Source organism: Myodes glareolus, chromosome 6, assembly GCF_982192425.1.
Source record: "Myodes glareolus chromosome 6, mMyoGla1.1, whole genome shotgun sequence".
Classification (NCBI taxonomy): domain Eukaryota; kingdom Metazoa; phylum Chordata; class Mammalia; order Rodentia; family Cricetidae; genus Myodes; species Myodes glareolus.
The window spans coordinates 21,356,254-21,371,724 of record NC_142031.1 but is presented as its reverse complement, the minus strand read 5'-3'; the positions used below and the strand labels follow the sequence as shown (position 1 = coordinate 21,371,724).

Sequence of the window (15,471 nt, the reverse complement as noted above, 5' to 3'; positions counted from 1 at the left end):
CAATGCACATATAGGAAACGGGCAATTGAATCTGTAATCTCTCCTAGCATGTGGAATGCTGTCTTCTGTTTTTTTATGTTGTTTTGTTTATCACTTGCTGAGGACAGAATCCGGGAACTGACCTAACACTGAGTTGCATCTTCCCAGCCCTTTTTAGTATCTTTAGTATCTGTTGTATCTCACTTCTCTCTTAAAAACTATAGTCTTGCACAGCAGGTTTCTGCAAATGCGTTTGGCTGCATAGAATCCAGCCAGGGCTCAGGATTCCTGAACCAATAGAGAGTAGTCGGTGGGGGCACAGGAAAGTTTGTAGGAGCTGGTGTCCATTGAGGCTCACCACCGCTGGGTCTTCCAGGGCTGTGTCAACCTGGGCTTTCACCTGCAGGTGAAGAGGACCCCGTCTCCTGTCAGCCCATATCACTTCTACAACGCTCAGAAGTCATTTGTGAGTCAAACAAGGACACCTGCAGAGAACTGGGAATTACTGGTCAATAAGTGTGAGAGCATCACAGCCGCGTAGAAGGACAGAACTTCACGACACATACTCAAGTGTTTAAAGGTGAAACATCTAGAGATGTCAGATTGAAAACAAAACAGGCAGGTGTGGACCCTGAAGAAAGCTGGCCCTTGGCATACACCGCTGTAGGCCAGTGTCACAACTCGGCTGCCCGGCCCCGCCCCTGACCGTGGCACCGCCCTACTTATAGTCCTCCCTAATCCCCGCAGATCTCCTGGCCCGTCCCCCCGCGGCGGTCCCTCCTCTGAGGCGTGTCATTGACGCCTTCAGCACCCAGGGAGCATCTCTGCACACACCACTGTAGGCTCAGCGAGCTGTTCTGTGCTCATTGGAAACCACCGGGTTTGCCAAGCTGGGCGTCTTTGAGAGTTAAATGGATGCCTCAGTACACCAGACCCTGACTAGAAAGCTTTAAAAACTAGGTTCTCAAGCTTCATCCCATGACCTGGCCCCGCCCACGAGGCCGGCCCACACAGCCCCTCCCATTCTGAGACTCCGCCCCTATGTGGCCCCGCCCCTCAGACCGGACGCCTGGGCAGGGCGGGGCTGGCCCGCCGACTGCCCTTCCCGCTTCCTCCCGCCGCAGGCCTCAGCGGTACCCAGCTCGCGCCCCGCCGCCTCGCTTTCGCCGCCGGCCGAGAGAGGACCGGTAAGCGCGGCCCGGAGCTGGACAGGGAACCGGGGAAACCGTGGGAAAGCCGAGCCCTACGGGCCTTGGGAAGGGGCGTGGGGCGCAGAATCTGGCGGGCGGCACACTGGGGCGGTCAGTTAAAAGATCTTCAGAGACCAGCCCCGCACATCCCTTCCCTCTGCCGGTGATGAACTCCGGGGTGCCTGACTCTAGGGTTCGTGATTGACTCCTTTAGCACCCAGAGAAGATCCCTGCAGGCTTAGCGAGTTCTGCGCTCAGTGGAAACCCCCGGGATTGCCAAGCTAGAGGTCCTTCAGACTTGGGAGGATACCTCAGTCTACCAGACCCTTTCTAGAAAGCTTTAAAAACTCGGGGTTTTCAAACTGCTTCTTCGCCAGAGACCACTTAGAATTGCAGCCTCTCCAGCCTGACCCAGAAATCTAGGGGGTGGCCCTGTGCAGCTTCCTGAAGCTGGCCTCATGCTGCTGGTACCTTGGTAGTTTAAGAACCACGGATGTAAAGGAATACAGAGAGGCCTGATATGGGATGGAGATAACCCAAGTGCTCTGTAAGGAAAATACATTACAGAAGGTTATAGTAACCTCCCCTTGTCTGAGGAAGGCACTGACATGTTCCCCAAAGGGTACCTGAATCTTGGAATGCTACCCAGGCATATAGATTGTTTTCCTAATATACATAACTATGATGGAGTTCTGTTTATGAACTAGACACCGTGAAAGATGAACCACCATTAAGACAGGACAGGTTTAATGATATGCTGTGATATACTTATCACCATCACGACTCTTGTGCCATTATTAAGTAGAATAAGGGTTCTTGGCCAACAGCACTGCTACCCTAACAGCTGTTGAGAGGGTAACTAGCAGGTGGGCGGCGTGTGCAGCCCGGATACACTGGACAAAGGAATGGTGCACATTCCAGGAGGGACAGAGTGTGGTGGGGACTGAGTCAGCCCACCGTGGTGCTCAGAACTGAACACAATTTAAAACTTAAGAATTGTTTGTGTCTGGAGATGTTCTCTTAATATTTTGGGGCCACAAATGGTTGCTGGCCACCAAAGCCTCAGAGGGTGCACCTGGATAAAGGAGCTGGGCTCCACTCAGATGTCACAATTGATAGTATCTACTCACTCTTCCAAGATCACACAACCAGGGAGAGGAGACGCTGGGACACTAACCCTGCATTTGGGTTCCTTCACGTTCCCCCTGGGGTGTTCTGTCCAGTCAAAGAGATGAAACCCGGACATACTGTCCTCATTGCTACACAGTGGGAAGCTAAGAGGCAGCCCATCCATCCCAGAACCTCAGCCAAGCCACCTCGTGGTTAGAATCTCCCTGGCCCAGTAAGGTGAGAATCCGTCCGTATGCTGAGCCAGAACCAGGCCTCCCAGTAGGACATGCTGGTTCCTGGGTGCTGAACCAGTGCTTACAGGCTTGTCTTCAAGGCCAGTTTCACTGGGCAGTATGATTCTTCCAAATGGTTCTGTTTAGTTAATCTGAGTGACAGGCTACTCTTGTTGCTAGCTGGGAGGAGGGGCAGAATATGTCAGGCTGTAGTCACAGACAGCCCTGCTCCAGCCCCTTTCCAAAGCCAGCTGACCCACAGGAGGGTCTGTAATCACTACACCAGTGACATTTATTGTATTCCACACCAAGGCTGGTGTTATAGCAGCCACTTTCTCAAGCCAACCACTTAGGGGTTAACTGACCCTGGGGCCACCCTAGGATGCCACCCTACAGACAGCACCCTCATCTACCAAGCCTCCAGCATACCTTGAGCTAAAAAATTAGGTTTTCCTGAATCTGCTGCTCACTCTCCATAGACGCCACCTCTATTTTGTCCCACAGAGACTGGCTTGCTCAGCTGTGCAAATGACACCAGTGTCACTATCCTCGTTAAATACTCCAACATTCCCAGCGAATCTGAGGGGCCTTCTGGCACTTTCATAGGACGGGAGGTCCCTGCTGATGGGCCAGGAGGTCCCTGACCTGGTGCAGATGACTGTTGGGTGCTGGCTGCTAGGCTGAGCCAACTCAAGAGACTGACTTGATCCCCAGTGTGCACCTGCCCGGGGTTTGTCACACGTGGATGTGCATGTGGAGTGAGGATTGTGAAACTGAAAGGTTCCTATCAGTTGGCAGGTGTGCGGCCTTTTGTCTGCATGGGCCCTGGGGCCCTCCAGTGGAGATGCCAGGCACTTCACCAGGATCACAGCTGGCTGCCTCTGTTCTAGCTTCACTTACCCCAGGTTGAACTCTTGTAACTCCCTACCGTTACAAGGTTCACACTCAACCTTGTCTTTTTTATTGGCAAATACTTTCTCCTGGACTTTCTTTCCTAAGAGTTTTAAATTCATATTTGTGTGCACATGTGTGTGTGTGTGTGTGTGTGTGTGTGTGTGTGTGTGTGTCGCAGTGCACTTGCAGAAGTCAGAGGACAACTTAGGAGAGTCAGTTCTCCTTCCACCCTGTGGGTCCAAGGGACTTGAACACAGGTTGTCAAGCTTGGTGACAAACACCTTTACCTGCCAAGTCATCTCTCTGGTTATAAACTTACTTTCTTGTACATTTTATTCAGAATTTTGCCCTACCATGTATTTAAATTTGATATTCCTGAACTGGGCTCCTACTCTTTCTCTCTCTTTCCTTCCCTACTCTCTGGGAGTCTGTCTGTGGTTTTGGATCAAAGGGCTTTCTTTTATAATATATTTTTGTTTTGTTATGTTTTGGCTTGCTTGGTCCTTCTATTTCTGGCTGTTCAGCATGTCCAAGCTCTGCTCTGCCAGTAGAGGGAGCCTAAATAAAGCAGACACCCTTTGCTCCTGTCCCTGCTCCTGCCTGCAGAAAGAGGCTCCTCCAGACTCACTGCCTGTGTTGGCTGGTTTGACACCCTGCTGCCCTTGATGGCTGCACCCCGTTTATTTGCACAGCTAATGAGACATACACTTGCCCAAATTCCTCAAACATTTGCGTTTTTGCTAAGAATGGCCCTTTATTCTCCCTGAGACATTTAAGCATTGACTGTATCTCATACTGTTCAGAACACTTCATTAAAGCCTTAATCGGTCCATCCAACTCCTGCAGCGGTTTTACTTTGTCCACAGTTGTAGCTGCCCACACTGGTAATCCGCTCACTGTGAAGCTGGCTAGGGAGAAGGCAGGAGTGCTTACCCAGTCACCCTCTGTATCTCGTTCCTCATCTGGAGAGTCAGCCGATCTTAGACCTACAAACATTCAGCAGAAGCAGACATATCTGTTAAATATTCACAGACCCTTGTGCTTATTGTATTAACTGAATACACGGCCATTTATATAGCACAGGCCTGTGTCAGGCATTGTCACAACTAGGCTTCCTGGAGGGTGCGCAGAGAGACCCTATGCAGGGACCATGCTGTTTAAGGAGGGTTCTGACACCTACAGCACCACCCCGCATGCCTAGGGAAGGCAGAAAACTCCTCCCCGTTTTTCTCAGTTTCTGTAATTTCTCTGGTGTGTGTATGTATGTGTGTGTGTGTGCACGTGCGCGCATGTGTGCGTGTGAGTGTGTGCTTGTTTCTAGAGTTTTAGAAACCAGATTCAAGCAGGAATGAAATTGCAGTCTCTCTGAGCAGTAGTGGTAGATGTCTGGTTATCCGTGGCTTATTCTGGGCTAAGAATTGGAACCATAGCCATGCAGCCCAGTGAGGGACTTCTCTGAATCAGCTTGGTGGGAAATCCCCACCTCTTCATCATGACCTGGTTTCTTTGTCTGTTTGGTAGCTCATTCAAATATAACCTTAATCTCAGTGCAATTAGAGGTCAGCCAGGAGTGATGGTTGGTTTGGTTTGGCTTTTTTTTTTTTTTTTTTTTTTTTTTTGAGGACTTGCTATGTTGCTGGACTGACCTTGAATTCTTGGGCTGGACTGATCACCCCACCTCAGGTGCTGGCCACTAAGCTGGGCCCATGTGTTTGCTGTGTACCCAGCACCAACTGTGTGCGGCTCTGCTCCTCTGGTTGCCTAGTTCCTGGGAAGTAGTTGGCGGGGGGACCTCTTTAATAGCTTATCTCTCTTGGCCACACGTGCTCGGCATTGTGACTGCTTCCTTCTGCCTGGTGATCCTATGGCACTAGGCTGGTTCAGCCTTCCGGCTAGAGTTCCTACTCTTGCAGCATATGCGGACTGGTTCACTGGCTCCTGCGCACATACAGGATGTATTTACATGTCCTCCTCAGATGCGGCTCAGTTGGCAAAGTGCTTGCCTGGCATGTGTGAAACTCTGGCTTCAGTCCCCTGTGCCACATGACCGTGGTGGTGCATACCTGTAATCCCATCCCTCCAGAAGAGGCAGGAGAACCAGAAAGTTCAGATCTTCCTTGGCTACACATTCAGTCTAAGGCCAGCTTGGGCTCCGTGCATCTTATTTGCATTGTGTGTTAACTATCTAATGCTGACCCTGCTGCTGTAGGATGGCCACTCCGCTTGCATCCTGAAAGTACCTTGCCTTCCCAGGTTCCTGTGGCCACTGTGGTCCTGTCCTCATCCTTCCTCCAAGTTATGGTACTCACTGTCCTTCCCAGAAGGGAAGTAGGGAAAGGCCTACTCTTGGGATGACTTTTAGAGTTTGTTTACGTTAAGGTTCACATTAGGTTTCAGCCCTTTGATGCCGTGAACCTGGCTGTCCTCTGAGCATGTGGCAGAGGACATCTTTTTGTCCCACACAGGCAGTCTTTTGCTCTCAGCCCTGTCCCTTAGGGAAAATGGGTAGACTGTTTTCTAATCACAGAGTTGAGTTTGGCCATTATCTTATAGCGGCCAAGACACTCTCTAATGGTGATTCATCATTTCTTAGTGTTCTGGGGACTGGGCAAGTCTCAGCCCAGGAGGGCTTTGCTGGGGTCACTGGCTGGCCCTTATCCCCTCCTCCCTCGTACAGACCCTCCAGTGCCCACCTTTGCAAGCCCCATGTGACAGCCCTGCCCACTCCTCTGCAGTCATGTCTGGCCACTGCCTCACTGTCTTCATGGCGCCAGGCCCTGCCTTCAGAAGCATGCAACTGTCCCCCACGGCCCTGGACCTGTGTTCTCTGCCTGAAGGGAGCAGCTTCAAGGTTGTGCACACCTGCCACCAATTTTTTTTGTCAGTTTGTGCAAAGGGGTTCCCCGAGTTCTTCGATCATGTTAACGAAACCACTTAGAAGTTTTCCCCAGGCCAGAGTTTGGTCCTCCTTGGGGACACTTTCTGTAAACTGTTTCTTCCTGTTGGAGACATACTTTCTTGTTTCTCTGTGTGCCTTGTTCGTTGTCTAAAGAGTGAGCCTTTTCTGGGACTGAGATCTCTCCTACCAGGAGGACTTAGCATGGCTGCCTACTGTCTAGTGACTTCACTGGGCACTGTTCTGTGCTGTGTGTGTCGCTGTTGCTGAGTGATCCATTATGACTCACCACCCAGATTACTAGAGCCCCCATGGAGGGCCCCTCTCATTCGAGAGCCCTTCACTGCCCCATCAGCATTCACCCTCTGCCTGGTCAGCCAGTTTTTGAACCTAAGTCCAGCCCTGGATGTGAGTCCTATTGCATTCCCAGATGGCCTTGGGACGTCCCCTGCCTCGTGGACCTCTCCTTCTCCTTCCCCAGCTTTTCCTTTTGATCCTTTTCATCCGTCTCCAAGCAGCCAGGAAGCACCTTTATTGCTTCAGAGGTTTTCAGCACTAGGTTCTCTGGGCAGCCTCCAGATGAGTATCCCCAGAACCCCAGGTGGGCGTGAGAACCAGGGTTCTTCTAGGCAGCCAAGGAGCTACAGGCTGCTGGCTCTCCCCAAAGGGTTAGTTTCTTTTCTCATTGTTCTGACAAATACCCGACAGAAGAACCTTAAGGGGTTTTTATTTTTTGCTCAGGACCAAGAGTATAGCCCATTATGGTGTGAAGGCATGTTGGCACACAGGCGGGTGCTTGCTGGCATCTGGGCAGTCTGGGAAGTACCTTTCTTTCTCTTAGACCCCAGCCCACAGGAAGACCATCTTTGCAAGGCCTGAATCGGCAATGCCCTGGGCACTTGTTAATCTAATCACATTGGCAGACAGAATTAACCCTCCCAGCCAGCCATCTTCTAGGCTAAGACAATGAGACTGAGGGAGTTGGAATGTCACGAATCTGATGAAGGTCACCGTGTTCCTGATAGTCCTTGGATTGCTACAAGCCTTGGGTTAGTTTCCAGAGTTCGGGCAAGGGTAGTTCTGACCGTATTCCTGCTGATCCTTCCTTTATTTGTTTTCATTCATGTCGGGTGGTGGTACTGAGATAGAAGCCAGGACTTGCTCGATGAGTGTCCTGCTCCTGATCAGTGCTGGGTCAGGTTTTCGATTGGTTGGTAGGGAGCCTCACTCTTTGCTGGTGCCTATGGACGGTTAGTGGTCCTTCTGTAGGGATGTTTCTTCCCCAGGCCTGTGCATATGACATGAAACTGCAGAGTTATGGTGCCGGAGTGTAGAAGGAGTGACAGGCCACTTCCTGCCACCCACCCAGCTAGCTTTACCCAAAATAATTACATGGAAACTGTATTCTTTTAAACACTGCCTGGCCCATTAGTTCTAGCATCTTATTGGCTAACTCTCACATATTAATTAACCCATTTCTAATAATATGTATATCACCATGAGGTCCTGGCTTACCGGGAAGATTCTAACCCACGTCCATCTCAGAGAGGAGAGCCATGGTGTCTGCCTGACTCTGCTTCTTAAGATGGAAATCTCAACAGTACAAAAAAAACTTTGGGTGACTGTCCAGACAGCGAGATGTCTCTGTCATTTCTAGAGTTTTAAAAGTTGTTTACTTCTCATTTACTTAGGTAATATTATATCCTTCTGGAGTCTTTGATGGAGTTGAAGAATGGTTGGTGATAATTATAGTTTTCCTTAGTTGTGATAAAAGATAAAATAGATATAGATATTGTGACTGCAATTCTTGCTTGATAACTGTTTTGTTATATGTAATTTTACTATGTTAAAGTGAAAGCCTTTCTTTTTTGTTTAAACAGAAAAAGGGGAAATGATGTAGGTGGATCTTCTTTCTATGTGTTGCTTTCATTGGTTAATTAATAAAGAAACTGCTTGGCCTGATAGGTCAGAACATAGGTGGGTGGAGTAGACAGAACAGAATGCGGGGAAGAAGGCAATGAGGCAGACGCCATGGCTCTCCTCTCCGAAATGAACGTGGGTTAGAATCTTCCCGGTAAGCCATGACCTCGTGGTGCTATACACATTATTAGAAATGGGTTAATTAATGTGTGAGAGTTAGCCAGTAAGGGACTGGAGACAATGGGCCAGGCAGTGCTTAAAAGAATACAGTTTCCATGTAATTATTTCGGGTAAAGCTAGCCAGGCGGCCAGGAGCCGGGCGGGACGAAAAACAGCCTGCTGCTCCTTCTACACCGGAGCCAGCCCTGAATGATGACTGCCGAGTAGGTGGATGGCATCTGAAGGGTCCCCGAGGAGTCAGGTTTCCTACCCTTCAGCCCTGTCACTTTGTGTCTCCCAGGTCAGGGCTGCTGGGCTCAGCCGTGTGCCGATGGAAGCGACAGAGGCCCGACAGCGGAGACTGGAAGGCTGTGGCAGGCCAAAGGAGCTGGGGCCATCACCCAACCACGGTGCAGAAGGTCTCCCAGAGACTTCCGAAGATGGACACCAGGGGGTCTCTGAGAGCCAGCGTGTGGACCCCAAATCACTGGAGGCCGAGCACGTCAGGGAGAAAGCCTTGGTCATTGGCTTTCAGGTGCTGGTACCCTTCCTGCTCGCAGGCCTGGGACTCTCCTGGGCTGGCTTGCTTCTGAACTATTTCCAGGTGAGAGACAGCTGCCTGGGGGCAGGAGAACCTGAGGAGTGGGTCCTGAGGCTGACAGGACACCATCTTTTCTACGTACTGGGTGAAGTTCTTTTAGCCTAACCCAAGCTAAGCACAGCAGGATAGTGGCTGGAGTCATGGAACTTTGACTCTGCCCAAAGACACACCCAGAATTCACTGGACCACTTCCTGTCTCTTAGTGTTCTGTGAGGGAGTAAGGAGCGTAAAGCTAATTTATTTCCATTTCAGAGACTGAATGCCCTGTGTCAAGGCATTTCAAGGGGGTTTTTCTCTGAGGCCTCTCTGGGACCTGTGTCTCCTTTTCTCATGGGGGGAACCAGCCATATTGGATTAGGTCTGCTAATGCCCTCATTTCCACTTCCCTTTTATAGGCCCTACCTCCAGAAATAGTCACATTCTGAGGTGCGGAAGACCAAGACTTACATATATGCATGGGTGGCTGGGGGTGGGGGTGGGGTCAGCCCATAGCAACAACTTAATATAACATCATTGCCAGATGCTGTCATGAATGAACTTAGAGCAGTGTCCCACACACTTGGGACAGTCAATGGGTCTATTACTGCAAGTGGAACTTCACGGTCCAAGGACCTGCATGGGACTTACATGGCTGTTACCAAATTCCCTCCCTACCCCAGGGAAAACTGTAGAAGATACCCATTACCGAACACTTGTGGGCAGATCACTGCCAGCCTTTCTCATCTTTAATAACTGCCAGGGGATAGGGAGACAGCTGTGTGGTGAGAATGAAGACTAGTAGAAGCCGGGCCTAGCTGCAGTGCACCTACAACCCAGATAACCCTAGAACTGAGGAACGGAGACAGATCCTAGGAGCTCACTGGCCAGCTGTCCTAGCCAAAATGGCAAGTTTGCAGGGTCAGTAGCAGACTTTGTATCAAAGGAATAGAGAACACCCACTCTGGCCTGGGAGCACTTGCAAGCACAGCTGTGTGTGCGTGCCTGCACTCACACACACACACACACACACACACACACACACACACACACACAGCTGCTAGATGGGAACTGTACTTCATATGTTAATTTCTGTTGCTGCTTAAAACTCAGCAGATGAAAATGTTAAACTTCTTTTAAAAAGCTCACTGCTACTGTGGCTAGGACCCCGCTCTCCTGAGGCCACAGGTGTTTTCCTACTCAATGCCTGAGTGGCTGCTTGACCCAGGCCCCTGTTTTCCCCACTGCTGTTTCTGGAGACCCCCTAGTCCTTGTCCCACGGGGCACCTGATTCTTTTATGTGCAGCTTGCAAAAGAAGCCTACGGTGGCAAGATCATCTGGGTCACCTGATCGTAAGAGCTTTGTTGCTCTTGGTTACTAGCTTTGGTTCCCTCGTGCAGTGGGAGGGCTTGGATAAAACCATCAGTAGTGGGCAGCAGGTCTGGCTTGAAGCTATTGTTGGTTGGGACTCCCTGAATTGGGGGTGGAGAGCATGGCCCTGGGCCCTGTTTATCAAGCAACTTCTAAGTCCTGCTAGGTGCCTGCCAGACCTTGGTGCCCTACCCTGAACAGAGCCAGTCAGGGTAGTTCTCACTGTGGCTGAGAACAACTTTTTGGGGGGAGGTGGGGGGATGGAGGCTCTATAAGGAGAGGCGGAGGAAAGAGGAGAGCAGAGAGGGCAGCCTTTGTGTGTAGCGGGCTCCATTCAGCTGGCTGCAGCTACCAATGAGTGCCATAGAAGAACTGAACAGGTGCCCTGGATCATACTGGGATCCTTCGTGTGTGTGACTGACTGACCAGACCCTCCTGCTCCACTGGTGAGGGAAGAGTCCAACCTGTTCTCGGCTGTGAAGATAATGACTGATATTGACCAGAGCTGGGCAAGCGAGAGCCACAGCCTTTCTTAGTCTTCCCCTAGTCACAGTCTGCTGCTTCCCCACACATGCGGAGCCATCTAGGAGAGGAGGCAGGCCCTGCTGTGTAGAATGGGAGGGGTGAGTACCACTTCCTGCAGGTGGGCAGAAGGGCGTTCTTAGGAAGTTCCTTGGGCTAGCAAACTGAAGCCATTATCCAGGGACAGGTAGGCTCGAGACCTGGACCCCTCTCTGGAGGACATTTCCCTGGGGACCGAGCCTCGGGGGACTCCTGGCTAGGCCACTTGGAGCCCTTCTGGCTGTTGTGAGTGCTGGGGACAGTGCATTGTCACCGCTCTGCCTGTGGAAGGGTACTGGCGCTTCCTTTTTCTCTAGTGCTGGAGGCTGGCACTAAGGGCATGGGGATGTGAGGCTGGTTGCTTTCCTGCTGAGTTCCACCCTGGGCCCCCGATTAGGTTACTTTAACTTGTTGTTTCTGCCGTTCTGTTTGTTCACTCACTCATTCTTTCTGGCAACATACACGGTGTGTGCACAAGTCAGACGCCGTGCAGAGTATGGTGGTACAGGGTAGACAGGGGCCGTACTCTTGCAGCACTCAGGATTGCTGACCTGTTGTCTCAGGGAGAGACAACAGATGCGTGCATCTATGCCAGACAGCAGCAAGGGCCTGACGGGAGAGGGGGTTGCCCAAGGCCCTGGTGGGGATGCTGGTGAGGAGACCTGAATCTAGAGGGCACGTGCACAGCTGCTGTGGGGTTCGGCTGGCTCAGATCAGAAATGAAGGGCTCGGCCTGCTGTGGGGATGTGTCCATGGCTAGCTAGCCTGTCCCTTCCAGCTGCAAGGTAGCTGAGAGCATGGCATCTGGAAACTGCTCCTGGGGCGGCACACAGTTCTGGCTATGGTGTCGGCCTCAGAAGCTAGCGTTGGTGATGTGCTCTCTCCCTCCCGCCGTGTTGGGGACAGGACCCCATCACACATGCCATGCTCACCACTCTCTACCTCCCTGGACTGTAGGACAGGTGGGAGGCCCAGAGATGGGAAGGACCGTGCAAGGTCACCAGGAAGCCACTTGATGCTTGACCCAGATCCGAACGATGCCCAGTCAGGCTCTGAGATTTTCCACTGTGCTGGAACTATTTTTAAAATCACATTGAGATGTTCTGTGTTGTGACCCAGTAAGCCTCGTTGACGTGTGGTGTTCTCAGCTTTCCCGGGAAAGTACTTTTTCTCACACGAGCACACGCTTTTATTTATTTCTGCTGAAAGCTTTATGGTCCTGAAAGCGAGTGGTTATAATAGTCAGCACACACAGAGATCAAAAAGGGTCATTGTAATCCCTGCCTACCAAAGGTAACCCCGTCAGCATGTTGGTTTCAATGCCCCCCGACTCTGTCTCTTTCTCTCTTCCTCTCTCTCCCTCCTTCCCTCCTGTGTGTTTCTCTAAGGCTGGTGACCTTACTCAGGAGATGGTCACTTCTCTCTCCTGCACTGATGAGAGCCGATGTGTGCGACTCAGTGAGTTCTGTTTAAATGTGTGATCCGGAGCTAGAGTGACCTTGAGGAAGGTGCCCGGGCTAGCATAAAATGCTCGCTGGCATCTATACCTGAAGATGGCTCCTCTCCCAGTGTTCAGCAGCCAGCACAACACCACCTGTAGGGATTGTCTCAACCCAGCCAGTGCCCTGACACCAGTGGCATCTGAAGCTCCTTTCTCTGCTATTTCACACTAACGTGTGTGTGTTTAGACCAGGCCAAGCCACTGGTCACAGACCATAGGGAGTGCTGCCCAGGGGGATGCTGGGATTGTGCTCGCCCATCAGACTACACCTCTGTGGTGGGGAGGGATGGGGAGAAGGGTATTTCTTTTCACTAGTGTTAGTGTACATTGTGGTTGAAGGCAAACCCTCCTGGGGCCTTCAATTCCTCATCTAAAAAAAAAAGAAAGAAAGAAAAAAAGGGGGTGTCATGTTCATGTGTGTGAGCACAGTGAGGTTTTGCCCACCAAGTGGTCATGAAAGGGCTTAAGGACTTCATGGAGTGACTTCCTTGCTCCAAAACAGCAGCAGGGCTGCCAGAGAGGCTCTTTCTTGGGAAAAATGGTTAGGTATTCCTGTTCATATTTCCACTGGGCCATTATGGGACTTGCTTGCACTTAGGGATTCTGGTTAAGGAGCTGTGAGGCTCTGGCTGGAAACTAGAGGCACCTCAGCTGACCACAAGGCCAATCACTACTGAGGTCAGCCAACGGTGTGAGGAATATAGCGTGACAGATGGTTTATAAGAAGTTTCTTCTAGATGAATAGGAAAGCGTGCTGGGAGAGAAATGGCTCAGATACGGGTGCCAGAAGGTGAGGCTTACTTACATGTCACTTGTGTAATGAGGGTACCTCCTTAGAACCCATGTGAGTTGCAGATATGGAGAGCAAGTTTTTGTTGTTGAGAAAGATGGGTGAGAGGCCACAAGGTCATGATTGAGATGGTTTCCTATGCTGGAACTGAGGGGACAGAGGGAAGGGCTGCAGTGAGGGTGTCTGGGCTCAGCTTGCCTTTCTGGTAGATGTTCACTGAGGTGCAAGGCTTGACAGAGGCACTTTGGAATAAACTGTGATGAAAATGGGATGTTTAAAGTGCTTGTTCTTGCTCAAGAAGCTGAGAGGAACAGTCTGGAAGTTTGGAAGAGGCTGGGGGCTGGTGGAGAGGCTGGGGGCTGGTAGAGAGGCTGGGGGCTGGCGGAGAGGCTGGGGCTGGCGTAGAGGCTGGGGGCTGGCGGAGAGGCTGGGGGCTGGCGGAGAGGATGGGGGCTGGCGGAGAGCCTGGGGGCTGGCGGAGAGGCTGGGGGCTGGCGGAGACGCTGGGGGCTGGCGGAGAAGCTGGGGGCTGGCGGAGAGGCTGGGGGCTGGTGGAGAGGCTGGGGGCTGGTGGAGAGGCTGGATTGGTGCATTTGGCATGAAGAAAATCTAGAGCATGGACAAGGTTATGGGGTCCAGTTCTAGGATGCTGTGTGGCTCAGCATCCTAAACCTAGAAGCTCCTCTTACACCGCTCGCTCTTGCCACCTCCGGGGCAGTGCCTATCGGTCCTGTGCAGGACCTGGCCCAGGGTATCTCACCCACCTGCACACCACTTCCCCATGCAGCCTGACTGCTTGATTTTCCAACATGAATGTCCCAAGTGACAGGCAGGCCCAGACACTGCCCCATGTGGTGGCTTCTCAGCAGTCAGGACATGTAGGGGTGGCCCACCAGACCCAGGACCAAAGTTTAGGGGCGTGCATGTCTGGCCCCTGTGGCAGGCTTCAGACTCCAGACAGATGAACAGAAGAGCGTGAGTGAAAACGTGTGAGGATTTCCGGGGCGGGCAGATGGGGGGGCAGTTAGCGAGGAAGTTGTGCCTGGGAGATAAAGGAGTTTGGACTTGAGCAGGGGATGGACGATCTGTGAGAGGAGGCGGCAAGGTGCCCGAGAGAATGGTGCGGTAGGAATGGGACAGAGGTGAGGCCGAGACCCAGAGTTGGACCCCAGGTTAGTGGGGGTCCATCAGATATTCAGTGTGGGGCCTTTGCTGGAGACCTCAGTTTGTAGTCTGTCTGCTCTCCTGGCGCGTGGCATATACAAGGGGTGCCCTCAGCATCCCTAGACTCTAATGTGGCTTCCTAGCTGGACCCCGTACCCTGTAGGCTGAGGGTGGGGATCAGTAGGGCTTGTTCAGACTTCCTAAGCAGAAGCAGTTAGATAGCTCTTCCCGGCCTTTGAGGGAAGGGGGGCGGCAGTTCCTCTGTGAGCACAGCCTCATACTGTGACCATGAGCCCCCTGACACTGGCTCCGAGCTGACTACAAGTGTTACTTTCATCTTGCAGTCCCACAGAGTCATTGACCTTGCAGGACAGAGCTCATACGTGGGCCTGGGTGAATATCCCCGGAGCTGCGGTCTCAGGCCTTTCTTAGCCAGGGCAAAGCAGCCCATGGCACATGTGCAGAGGGTAGTGCTGACCTCTGCGTGGGTGCTTACCAGGGTCAGGCCTGTGTGGGCTCTGTCCCTGCCCAGCCTGGCTAGCGTGGGCTGGACTATTGGACACTGTCAAGGTCGCTGCTGAGGGATAGTGAGCCTCTCTGGCAGGCTGGCAGAGGGAGGTCCCGGCAGATACACAGTGCGCGCTGAGGAGAACCTGACCAGGGGAAGGAACAGAAGACACTGGCAGCCTCCCGAATGAGGCTCTGAGCGGTGTGGCATTGTTTGCTCTGGCCCTCTGCCAAAGGGCTGTCAGGGACCCACTGTGGTGCTTCCTGGAAAGCTTCTGTCTGTGTGGACCTCCGCAGGAGAGAGCCTTGGCGGGCAGGGAAGAGAGAGGACAGACTCGACTGGGGCCCAACCATGGTCGTCACTCAGCTCAGCCTTGAGTTCCGCTTTCAGGGCAAGAAACTTCGAGGCTTCAGCTGTGAGCTCACCCGCTCCCCTCATGGTGTCCTCCCTGAGTCCGCCCTCACCACCACATGCCAGATTGCCATACCCATACTGTTGTCGGGCCTGGGCATGATGACGGCTGGCTTGGTGATGAACACTGTCCAAGTACGTACTGGGCTTCAGGGGAGAGGGGACAGACAGGGCGGAGGGAAGGAGCCAGGTGCCTCCCAGCGGGT

The 15,471-nt window shown here is 52.1% G+C and overlaps 1 protein-coding gene across 3 annotated transcripts in view; it reads left to right on the top strand.

Annotated features, from left to right (window-relative positions):
• The first annotated feature begins 1,052 nt into the window (after positions 1-1,052).
• Positions 1,053-15,471, top strand: part of Slc41a3 (solute carrier family 41 member 3) — a 44,079-nt gene continuing 29,660 nt past the window's right edge. The window contains exons 1-2 of one of the 3 annotated variants that reach the window (XM_048416489.3): positions 1,053-1,166; positions 8,683-8,985. In XM_048416489.3, coding sequence (XP_048272446.1) covers positions 8,713-8,985 — 273 coding nt within the window. In that variant the 5' untranslated portion in view covers positions 1,053-1,166; positions 8,683-8,712. Of the gene's footprint in view, positions 1,167-8,682; positions 8,986-14,224; positions 14,355-14,935; positions 15,401-15,471 lie in introns of those variants that run through there. The other 2 variants (XM_048416495.3, XM_048416491.3) reach the window with 2 other exon arrangements.